General features: G+C 48.2%; 1 protein-coding gene across 2 annotated transcripts in view; it reads left to right on the top strand.

Moving 5' to 3' along the window:
* Positions 1-6845, top strand: part of LOC146010128 (uncharacterized) — a 33080-nt gene extending 26235 nt beyond the window's left edge. For both annotated transcript variants that reach the window (XM_083151041.1, XM_083151042.1), the window contains 2 exons: positions 2862-2966; positions 3209-6845. In XM_083151041.1, coding sequence (XP_083007167.1) covers positions 2862-2966; positions 3209-6642 — 3539 coding nt within the window. In that variant the 3' untranslated portion in view covers positions 6643-6845. The remainder of the gene's footprint in view (positions 1-2861; positions 2967-3208) is intronic.
* Positions 6846-12395: the final 5550 nt, after the last annotated feature.

The raw sequence follows: 12395 nt of genomic DNA, 5'->3' as shown, positions 1-12395 counted from the left end.
TCCCGCGATTCGCAACCCCCCCTCGCGCAATTCACGCCCCCTCCCACGCTTTGCGGACCCCCACCCTCTCTCGCAATTCGCCAACACCTGCACCCCCTCCCTCCCTTGATTCACGGCACCCCCGCGCCCCTCCCGCAATTCACGGCACCCCTAAGCCCCTCTTTAGTTCCCCGTATACTCACACACCCCTATCACTACCCAGCTTCCTGCTCTCCTGAACCGTAACTTCCACCACTGGGGAGTCGCTGACGCTGTTTTGCCCACATGCCCCTATCATGCCTCATAGCCCAGCCTCCTGCTCTCATGCACCCGAACTCCCACCCAGTAGGAGGAGACACTGACTCAGGGCCACCATCCTGTACTGCCACGCTGGACCCTCACCCACTGGCAGAAGCTGCACAGTATCTCCCACCCTCCTCTTTAGTCCTCCTTATGCCCACACACCCCTATCACTACCCAGCCTCCTGATTTCCTGTGTCGTGACCTCCGCCAGTGGGGAGCCGCTGACTCAGAAACACCCTACTATACTATTGCACACACACACCTAAACAACATGCACACACAGCCCCCCCCCCACACCCACAAATGTCACTGTACCCTCCACACTATCAATGTACATCTTACTCTGTAACCGCTTTTTAATTAAACAAAACAATACACACCCCCTTCCACATCATATGCTCTCTATTTAACACATTTCACCTATAACTCAAGTTGCAATACAGGCCATCTTTCATACAATTCTAACCATCTTTCTCATATACAAATGTTCACAAATTAAGGGGGCGCAGCCCCTTATGACGGTGTGAAGAGCGCCCGTAGGGCGCAATGAATCACCTAGTACCCAAATAAGAGCACCACCTCGCTCGCCCCACTTCAGGTATGGTGCATTGCTGCACACAGCACAAGTTACTATTTCCAGTCCTAGTCCACGTGGATGGGAGGGTTTGTACCTAAATGTGTGTCAACCTGTGCAAGTTGATTGACTTGGTAGATCTGATTTGTGGTTTATAGACTTGGAATAAGGCTCAACAGGGAGATATAGAGGGTGATTCAGCGAGACAAATTCCCCTGTCCAATTTTAGGGGTTTGCGCAAATGTATCCTTATGTGTCCTCGTATAATCACACTTATTTTATATAAATAATCTCATTCCTCAACAGCCGTAATAAGAGAAGGGGGTGTATTGCATACGGTACCATGCACACATTGGTGGAAATTTACTAAGATGTGTATTCTACTCCACATGTGATGTTGCTATGGACAACCAATCTATTTATATAATCCTGACAGGACTGCAGTGAGAGCTGGTGTGAGGCCCCTCCTCCTCCCTCCAATCTATTATATAATCCTGACAGGACTGCAGTGAGAGCTGGTGTAAGACCTTTCCTCCTCCCTCCAATCTATTATATAATCCTGACAGGACTGCAATGAGAGCTGGTGTAAGGCCCCTCCTCCTTCCTCCAATCTATTATATAATCCTGACAGGACTGCAGTGAGAGCTGGTGTAAGGCCCCTCCTCCTCCCTCCAATCTATTATATAATTCTGACAGGACTGCAGTGAGAGCTGGTGTAAGGCCCCTCCTCCTCCCTCCAATCTATTATATAATCCTGACAGGACTGCAGTGAGAGCTGGTGTAAGACCTTTCCTCCTCCCTCCAATCTATTATATAATCCTGACAGGACTGCAGTGAGAGCTGGTGTAAGGCCCCTCCTCCTTCCTCCAATCTATTATATAATCCTGACAGGACTGCAGTGAGAGCTGGTGTAAGGCCCATCCTCCTCCCTCCAATCTATTATATAATCCTGACCGGACTGCAGTGAGAGCTGGTGTGAGGCCCCTCCTCCTTCCTCTCCTCTAGGTCTCACTGTCTGCCTGACTTCCACACACAGGGTCTGATGTAGAAATGGACCCAATGATGATGTTTGCGGACTTCAGCGATAGTGTCCTGTAAACCTCAGTGTGCTCCAGTGGTTCATGCAGAATCCGCTGTTTTCCTATAAATTTGATACATTTAATTAACAAATTTATAGGAAAACAGCTGATTCTGCATGAACCACTGGAACACACTGAGGTTTAGAGGACACTATCGCTGAAGTGCGCAAACAAAATCATCATCTACATAGACTTTGGTGTCGATCCAGTTTTTATTTCTTAATGGTAGATTTGAGGGCCATCATCCTAACCGAATCAGAAACAGAGGTGTCAAGGGCAAATGGTCATATGTGAAGATTCTAGATTGGAAAGGGTGGGTTAAACCATTTTAGGGAACACAATTCTGGGCTTATGATTAGTGGGTGACCTCTACCTCCAGGCAATGATTGTAAGTGTGGTGCTTAGACCATTGGCTTACATTAAAAGGTTTATGACATTTGAGATTAGGTAAAAGGGAACTGAAGATGTGGCATTCATTTTTAGAATAATTAATACGAGTTTAAATTATGCAGAAAAAAGATCCATAAATATAGTAAAACAATACTAAAAATCACAGGATTGGAATTCTGTTGACAGATAATAAAGTTTCTTTGGTTAAAAAAAAAAAAAACCTGTGTAGGTATATTTCAGCGTTCTCATAGGTGCATCTTGGTCAGGTGGTACATTGATAATAAGTTCTTGATGAATATTAAAGAAAAAATGAATGCCTGTCTTTTTCTTTTCATTATTCTGTGCATAATAATTTCACATTATTAGTCCTCTAGCAGTGGCATAACAAATAGCTATTGTGTTGGGAGAGGTTTTGTATATACAGTAATGCATCAGTCCTCACTTTTATTATTTTATTACTTTAAAGCAACAAGTACAATTATATGAGCAGTTTATTGTACAATAAAGTCATTGATTAATGTCATTTTCCACATAAGGTTGGGACAATGTGAAACCACCCATTGTATCGGTGATTGAGCGAGGAGAGGAGCCATATTTGAGGAGCCCTCAGCGCAGGACAGTTCCAGAGTATTCAAGTACAGGTGAGTGATCGCCCAAGAACATGAAAGCCTTATGTGTTGTACAATGTATATGTGTTTTTTATTGAGCAGAGAAAGACTAGACAGACAGTATGGATCATTTTCTTTCCCTGAGCACTGCAAGGAAATGGTCTCGTTCCTGATATACTGAAAAAGTTGTTTACGCGGTTGCTATCATAATGTATTGACATGGATAACTCCTCACCTTATGAATATTATTAAGCCATATTAATTCTTTTTAACAGATACTTCCACAAATTCAAGTGTTCCTGACAGAAACACCAAGCACTTCCTTCCATTGGACTGGGTGACTGAAGGTTCCTATAAAGCCCATGATTATCCTCCTACTTACAGGATTACAAGGAGCAAGGCTTCCATCATACCAGTCCGAATAAAGACAGAGGAACCCAACGGATATTTCCCTTTCCCATACAACCCATGGACAGAGTATTCTGCAACTCGTTACAGCCAAAGAAACGACCATGAAGACAAGCCTATCAGCTTGTCCATAATGGGTGCCGGTCTGGTTAAGCCCGAGAGCATATTCCGCAGACGGAATGTTTTTTCCTGTCTCGATGGCGGGAAAACATTTCCTTACGAGTCAGAACTTCACGAGCTGTTTCACAAAGAGCAGAAACAATATGTCTGTCCCGTGTGTGGTAACGTTTTTATTTCCAAGTTAGGTTTCATTAAACATCAGAAACTGCACAGAGGGCAGAACGCATTTTCTTGTACTGAGTGTGGGAAATGTTTTGTAAGTGCCTCCGATCTGGTAGATCATAGGAAAATTCACACAGACAAGAAGCCCTATGTATGTTCCGAATGTGGCAAATGCTTCATCTCTAGTCTTTACCTTACTAGACACTTAAGGACTCACGAAAACGAGAAGCCATTTCCGTGTTCCGATTGTGGGAAATGTTTCAGTAGTGCCGGTAACCGCTTAGTACATCAGAGAATTCACACAGGGGAGAAACCATTTGTGTGCTCTCACTGCGGGAAATGTTTTACACAGAAGGCCAGTTACTTGTCACATCAGCGCATTCACACGGGAGAGAAACCCTTTGTGTGCTTTCAGTGTGGCAAGCGTTTCAGCCAGAAGGCCAGTTGTATTGTGCACCAGAGGATTCACACAGGTGAGAAGCCCTTTGTCTGCTTTGAGTGTGGTAAATGTTTTAGTTCTAAGGTGTACCTCGTAAGGCACCGCATGATTCACACAGGCGAAAAGCCGTTCGCGTGTTCCAGCTGCGGTAAATGTTTCACCCAGAAAGCAAGTTACTTGGCGCACCAGAGAATTCACACAGGCGAGAAACCATACATCTGTTCCCACTGTGGGAAATGTTTTTCCCAGAAAGCCAGCTGCATCGTGCACCAGAGAATACACACCGGCGAGAAGCCCTTTGAATGCTCTAATTGCGGAAAGTGCTTCAGCTCCAAGATATATCTGGCTAGGCATCAGATGATCCACACTGGGGAGAAACCCTTCGCCTGTTTGGACTGTGGGAAATGTTTTACTCAGAAGGCGAGTTATAACGCGCATCAGAGGATCCACACCGAGGAAAAGCCCTTCAAGTGCGACGACTGTGGGAAGTGTTTCACCCAGAAAGCAAGTTATATGGCCCACCAGAGAGTTCATACGGGCGAGAAACCATTCGTGTGCACTCTGTGTGGGAAATGTTTTACGCAGAAAGCCAGTTACCTTACTCACCAGAGAATCCACACAGGGGAGAAGCCCTTCGTGTGTGCTCTCTGTGGTAAGTGTTTCACCCAGAAGGCCAGTTACCTCGCGCACGAGAGAATTCACACAGGAGAGAAGCCGTACGTGTGCTCCCAGTGCGGGAAATGTTTTGCCCAAAAAGCCAGCTGCATAGTCCACCAGAGGATTCACACAGGGGAAAAGCCGTATGTGTGCTCCCAGTGCGGGAAATGTTTCGCCCAGAAGGCTAGCTGCATAGTCCACCAGAGGATTCACACAGGGGAAAAGCCCTTCGGATGCTCGGAGTGCGGAAAATGTTTCAGCTCTAAGATCTATCTGGTCCGGCACCAGCTGATCCACAGAGGGGAAAAGCCCTTTCAGTGCACAGAGTGTGGGAAGCGGTTTTCTCAGAAGGCTGGATACATGGCGCATCTGCGAATCCACGCAGACGAGAAACCGTTTAAGTGCGACGATTGTGGGAGGTGCTTTGTGCAAAAGGCTAATTATATCGCTCACCAGAGAATTCACACGGGGGAGAAACCCTTCATGTGTCTCGAGTGTGGGAAATGTTTCTCCCAGAAAGCCAGCTACATTACGCACCAGAGAATCCACACGGGGGAGAAGCCGTTTGTGTGCGCGCAGTGTGGGAAATGTTTCTCGCAGAAAGCCAGTTACCTTGCGCATCAGAGAGTTCACACAGGCGAGAAACCGTATGTGTGTACTCAGTGTGGCAAATGCTTCACCCAGAAGGCAAGCTGCGTTGTCCATCAGCGGATTCATACTGGCGAGAGGCCCTTCGAGTGTTCTGTTTGTGGAAAATGTTTTAGGCTTAAGAAAAGCTTCGATGAGCATCAGCGAACGCACACGGGAGAGAAACCCTTCGCCTGCTCCGATTGTGGGAAACGTTTTACCAATGCTGCAAATCGGATCATACATCAGAGGATTCACACGGGTGAAAAACCTTACGCCTGTTCTGTGTGTGGGAAATGTTTTACGCAAAAAGCTAGCTTTGTTTCACATCAGAGAACTCATACGGGAGAGAAGCCGTTTGTGTGTTCCGTATGTGGAAAACGCTTCACCAGTGCCTCAAATCTCATTGTGCATCGGCGTATCCATGCCGACCAGAAACCCTTCCTGTGCACCGAGTGTGGGAAATGCTTTACGTGTAAGATATACCTGGTAAGACATCAGATCATTCACACAGGCCAGAAACCGTTTGAGTGTTCTGAGTGTGGGAAACGGTTTACCCAGAAAGCTGGATATGTGGCACACCAGAGAATTCACACAGGAGAGAAACCATTTGCGTGCTCTCACTGCGGGAAATGTTTTACCCAGAATGCAAGTTGTATTGTACATCAGAGAATCCACACGGGGGAGAAGCCGTTCGAGTGTTGTCAGTGCGGCAAGCGGTTTAGTTCGAAGGTGTATCTTGTCAGACACCAGTTAATCCACACAGACATCAAACCCTTTAAATGTATGGAGTGTGGGAAGTGTTTTACCCAGAAAGCCAGTTACAACGCACACCAGAGGATCCATACCGACGAGAAACCATTTAAGTGTTCAGAGTGTGGGAAGTGTTTCACACAGAAGGCGAGCTTCGTGGCCCACCAAAGAGTTCACACGGGCGAGAAACCGTTTGTGTGTACTCACTGCGGGAAATGTTTTACCCAGAAGGCAAGTTGTGTTGTACACCAAAGGATTCACACGGGGGAGAAACCCTTCGGATGTGCTGATTGTGGCAAATGTTTTAGTGCTAAAGTATACCTGGCGAGACATCAGCTGATCCACGCTGACGTAAAGCCCTTCAAGTGCTCTGAGTGTGGGAAATGTTTTACACAGAAAGCTACGTACGCAGCACATCAAAAACTTCACATCGATGAAAAGCCGTTTATATGTTCTGAATGTGGGATGTGTTTCACCCAGAAGGATACTTATGTTGCACATCAGAAAGTTCATATAGATGGGAAACCAGTTGCATGTACTTGATTACTGCATGTACAAGGCTTATATCCTCAATGTATGTTTCTTGTCATTTTAGCGATAGTTACTGCATATGTCACCTTTTGTAGTAGAAAAGAGAAATAATATAGTTCCAAAAAACTTTTACTGTAGCCCTCGTTATTAATTCCTGAGTGGTATGGTATTGTGTGTTCATTTCTCTTTAAAAATAAACTTAACTTTCAACACTACTGTGCAACGTGACCACTCTTCTCTCAGTCTACATTTTATTGTACATATAATAGCATCATGATATGGTATGGTCAAATAGGTGTGAATCGATTGGTCGACAGTGATATGTGGTTAGCAATAGGGCTGGGGCCAGTCTAATTGTGTTCACCCCAGACAGGGAAACATTTTAATATTGGAGACTATTTGCATGGGGGGAGGAGCTAAAACATCACAATTGATCATGTGATTATGGCCGCCCATTCTCTGGAGGGATCATAGATTCGCTGTATTTATTTCGGGATACGGTCGGTTGGTCGACCTAAAGATAGTCGACAGTCATTAGGTCGACACCACTGGGTCGACATACTGCAAGGTCGACAGGGGGCTAGGTCCATATGGGTCAAGGTCGACAGGTCATTAGGTCGACATGGTCCAGGTCAAAAGGTCGACGTGGGGTTTTTCACTGTTTTTCAAGCCGATGTGCTGACAGGCGGTATTTCATGGCCTACCATCCACTAGGGCAGGGCTGGGCAACACCGGCCCTACAGATGTTGATGAACTACACATCCCAGCATGCCTTGCATCAGTTTCAGCATGGCCACATAGCAAAACTAATGCAAAGCATCCTGGGATGTGTAGTTCATTAACATCTGGAGGGCCGGTGTTGCCCAGCCCTGCACTAGGGCGTGGTGGGAGAATAAAATAGTGTGCCGAGCGCAGACAGCCATGCCATGAAATGCGGTGCACTTAATGCTGTGTCCATGTCGACTGTGTCAACATTCGGGACAAAAAAACAGTGAACAAGCCCATGTCGACATAGACCATGTCGACCTAATGCTTGTGTCGACCTAATGACCTGTCGACCTTGACCGATGTCGACATAGACCCCTGTCGACCTTGCAGTATGTAGACCTGTCGACCTTGTAGACCCAATGATCCATACCCTTTATTTCCGCCTTCTGCCCACTTCACTACTCTACAAGGGGTGCAGCTGAATAACCCGAGAGTTCTGGGGTCTCCTGCAGGAACAGGTGGAGAAGGCAAGGATGCACCAGTCGCCCATAGCAACCAATCAGATTCTAGATATAATTTTATAGCAGGTACCATAAAAGATTGATAACAGAGGGAATGTGAATTGGATTGCAATGGCCCAACATCTCCTCTTGTCCTCATTGGTAAGGATTGATAAATCTATCTTTTGACTGTTGATCTAGCCATTGTCGACCTAATGACTGTATACCGTTGTGCTGTTTTATTCCATTACAAAGACGAAAAGCTCTTCCCACACATATATAACTATACGGTAATAGGGATGGCAGTGACTGGGGCTTATCCAACCCATTCCACCAGGACTTTCTGCACAGCGATTCTTAACATTTGTCAGCAGCCAATTGGTAGAACACCAGTCCAGGGCCTTGGTACACATATCTGCAGAGCCAGTAAGCCCAGCAGTGAGAGACTGAGACAACGGACATAGGCCCTTATTCAGATCTGATCGCAGTACAAATTTGTTCTCAAAATGGGCAAAACCATGTGCACTGCAGGTGAGGCAGATGTAACATGCAGAGAGAGAGTTAAGGCCCCCATACATAGAGCCGACTTGTCCTAAGGACAAGTCGGACCCTATTCTCCTCCGAGCCGCCCGGCAGCTCCCCGGGAGGCTCACATACGATGAGGACTTTGATGTGCCATTTTTTACATGTGATAAATCGCATGCGATTTATCACATGTAAAAAAAATATCAGTCTCACTCTCCACTATCCGTGTCCAGACTCCAGCGCTGTAGCGGGCAGCAGCCGCGGCTATTAGATCTTTAAAATATGTCAAATGACTGCCCGGCTAATTATTGGCTGAGATAGAGCACTCTCAGCCAATCAGTGGCCTCCCTCCGCGGCCGCTGATTGGCTGAGAGTGCTCTATCTCAGCCAATCAAAAGACGGAGAGTCATTTGACATATTTTAAAGTTCTAATAGCCGCGGCTGCTGCCCGCTACAGCGCTGGAGACGGACAGTGGAGAGTGAGACTGATGGTCACCGCCGCCCGCCCAGCCAGCACTGATCTGGTAACGCGCTGCTGCCCCACTGCTTCCTCCCCAGCCACCCGCCCCCACTGCTCCTCACCGCCCCGACTGATCACATCGTTTGTCCCGCCGGTCCGACCCCTGGGGCCGGGTCCGATACGCACGGGACCGCGCATCGGACCCGACCCCATGTCACAAAGAACCGATTTGGTCCGATTGATCGCAATCGTCCAAAATCGGTCCAAATCGGCTTGATGTATGCCCACCTTTAGATTTGTCTGGGTTATTTTGTTTCTGTGCATTGTAAATACTGGCTGCATTATTTGTACAATGCAATTTAGATTTCAGTTGCAACACACCCCACCCAAATCTAACTCTCTCTGCGCATGTTACATCTGCCCCACCTGCAGTGCAACATGGTTTTTCCATTTTGAGAACAAATTTGTACTGCAATAAGGTCTGAATTAGGGCCATACTTGGGACAGATAAGACCCAATTTCAAACCACAAAGTACAAAACACTTCGGTATTTGTGTAGTTTCACGGCGCCAGCATGCTGCGGGCTCGGTGGCTCGCTACCCTATTTAAAATCAACTCCATGCCAACATGGATAGTGGAGGCATGAACTATCCATGTTGGCATGGAGTTAAGTTAGTTTATTTGACATATTTAGTGGCGAGCGTACACCCGGAAGTAGCACGGCGCCATGCTGGCGCCGTGAAACTACACAAGTACCAACACTTCCTTGGGGCCAAACAAGAAACAAGCCAGTAAACACGGATATATCTGTGTACATCTTTTAGTCCCAGACAAACATCTAGTTTATCATTTAGTCACTAAGGGCCTTATTCTAGTTCACTCTTTCTGACAAAATCCTTCTTAACAAAATAACACACCCAAATCTAATTCTCTCTGCACATTTTACATCTGCCCCCCTGCAGTTCACATGGTTTTGTCCATCTAAGAAGGATTTTGTCAGAAAGAGTGAACTAGAATAAGGGCCTCAGTACTTCTGTTCTAACTTGATTAAGGAATGTTCTTCTACAGAAACATTTGGTAAGTAAGGTGTTAAATAAATGCCATACATTAAACATCAACAGCATAGAACCAACTAAGGAGAAGTATAACACATAGGGGGGTATTCAATGTTGGGTCAAGGCAAACAGCCGTGACCCTGTCTCGTTCTCCTCGACTGAGAATTTGCAGGCGGGAGAAGGGGGCGTGGCCACCAGCTGCGTCTGGGAGCTCGTCTATTCCCGGCCGTTCTCGGCAGAACGAGCCCGACTGCCTGTGATGTCGGGCTCGTTCTGCTGAGATCTCCTGTTCAATGCTGTCGGGGAAGACAGCATTGAATAGGGCCCCGTGGCCATCTCCCCCGTCGGGGATGGCTTCGGGAGATTGAATATCCCCCATAAACTAACCCAGGGCTGGGCAACACCGGCCCTCCAGATGTTGATGAACTACACATCCCAGGATGCTTTGCATTAGTTTTGCTATGTGGCCATGCTGAAACTGATGCAAGGCATGCTGGGATGTGTAGTTCATCAACATCTGGAGGGCCGGTGTTGCCTAGCCCTGAACTAACCTCTACAACAGAGATTCTCAACTCCAGTTCTCAAGTACCGCAAACAGGCCATGTTTTCTGGATTCCTGTACTCATGCACAAACGAGTTGATCGACTTGCTGGATCTGTAATTGCTTTGCCAGTGTTTCCTCTGACAGAAATCGTGAAAACATGACCAGTGTGTGTAGCAAATAGGGTTACCACCTTTCCCCCTTTAATTCCGGACACATATTAATTACACAGGTTCTGTGGAAGTTTAAAACCAGGTGATATGGAGTCTTGAAGTCAGCCAGCCACAGAACCTGTGTAATTAATATGTGTCCGGAATTAAAGGGGAAAGGTGGTAACCCTAGTAGCAAACCATGTAACATGCATACTACCTGACCCTCTCCATGTGGGAGAAAGTGTTCTGTTCCTGGACTTCCCTGGTAATGTAGGATTGCCATCACCTGTGGTGAAACACCTTTACCAAGCTCCCCACAGGTGATGGTAGGCAAGTATGGCTATATCTCACATACTTCTTGTATGCATCACACCTTGTATACAACATGGCCTCCAGGCTGTATATGGGTCATTTCTAGGGATGCCAATCCCGGGCATTTTCTCAATCCCGGAATTTGGGATTTCAAAATGCTCAAGCACAAGATGCCTGGGATCAATGCAGGGCTGTCTTTTTGTATGGGCTTAATGAGCACTTGCACAGGGGTTCCAGGTGTATAACGGCCAGGGGCGGGCTGGGCCGGGGGGCAGAGTGCCACATGTCCCCCGGGCCGGTATGAAGAGGCTGGGATGGGGCCGGCTATGTGCATCTTCTTTAACAGCCCTGCTGCTGCTGCAGCCGGCTCCGGTGCCGCACACAGGCCTCTATGTACTGTATGGCGACGGCCCCTCCAAAAATGGCCGCCGCCTTGGAGGAGACAGACACTAGAGGTACTGCTGTCTGTCAGAGCCTGGATGACAGCGCAGCGGGGTCCGCACTCGCAGTCCAAGCGGGGCAGTCCAAGCGGGGGGGGGGGGCAATCTCAACGGGGGCGCAGAGTCACGGCAGCAGGCACAGTGATCCTCCCCCCCCCCCGGGTCCCGGGTCCGCACTCGCAGTCCAAGCGGGGCAGTCCAGGGGGGGGGGGAGCAACCTCCATGGGGCGCAGGGTCACGGCAGCAGGCACAGTGATTCCCCCCCCCCCCCCCCCCCCCCCCCCCCCCCGCGCGCGCGGCTCTCCTCCTGCTGCTCCGGGTAGAGGCCATTTCCTGCAGCAGTGCACAGAGACAGCTCCACCCACCTTTCAGCTCCAGCCTCCCAACCATGGCATGCCGGCAACGAGGAGCACAGTCCTGCAGGCAAGCTCCAGCGCAAAGTGTGGCCCAGCATCTGAGAGCATCAATATGTTGTGCATGCCCCCCACCAGGTATGTTCCCCTGCACCCCCCTAGCGCACGCGCACACACACACACACTCCCTACAGGATGCTGCAGTGGAGGTCAGCTGCTGGCTGCTGCTGCTGCTTAAGAGAGAAGGGGGTGTCCTCTCTGCGTCACCCCTGTCCTCTCTGCGTCACCCTTGTCCTCTGTGTCAACCCTGTCCTCTCTGTGTCAACCCTGTCCTCTCTGTGTCAACCATGTACTCTCTGTGTCAACCCTGTCCTCTCTGTGTCAACCTTCTCTTCTGTGTCAACCCTGTCCTCTCTGTGTCAACCATGTCCTCTCTGTGTCAACCATGTCCTTTCTGTGTCAACCCTGTCCTCTCTGCGTCACCCCTGTCCTCTCTGCGTCACCCCTGTCCTCTCTGCATCACCCTTGTCCTCTGTGTCAACCCTGTCCTCTTCTGTGTCAACCCTGTCCTCTTCTTTGTCAACCCTGTCCTCTCTGTGTCAACCATGTCCTCTCTGTGTCAACCCTGTCCTCTCTGTGTCAACCATGTCCTCTTCTGTGTCAACCCTGTCCTCTGTGTCAACCCTGTCCTCTCTGTGTCAACCATGTCCTCTCTGTGT

This window comes from Crinia signifera, chromosome 6 (assembly GCF_055691185.1).
Source record: "Crinia signifera chromosome 6, ASM5569118v1, whole genome shotgun sequence".
Classification (NCBI taxonomy): domain Eukaryota; kingdom Metazoa; phylum Chordata; class Amphibia; order Anura; family Myobatrachidae; genus Crinia; species Crinia signifera.
Note: the sequence above shows the minus strand (reverse complement) of the source record. Positions and strands in the feature narration are given on the sequence as shown.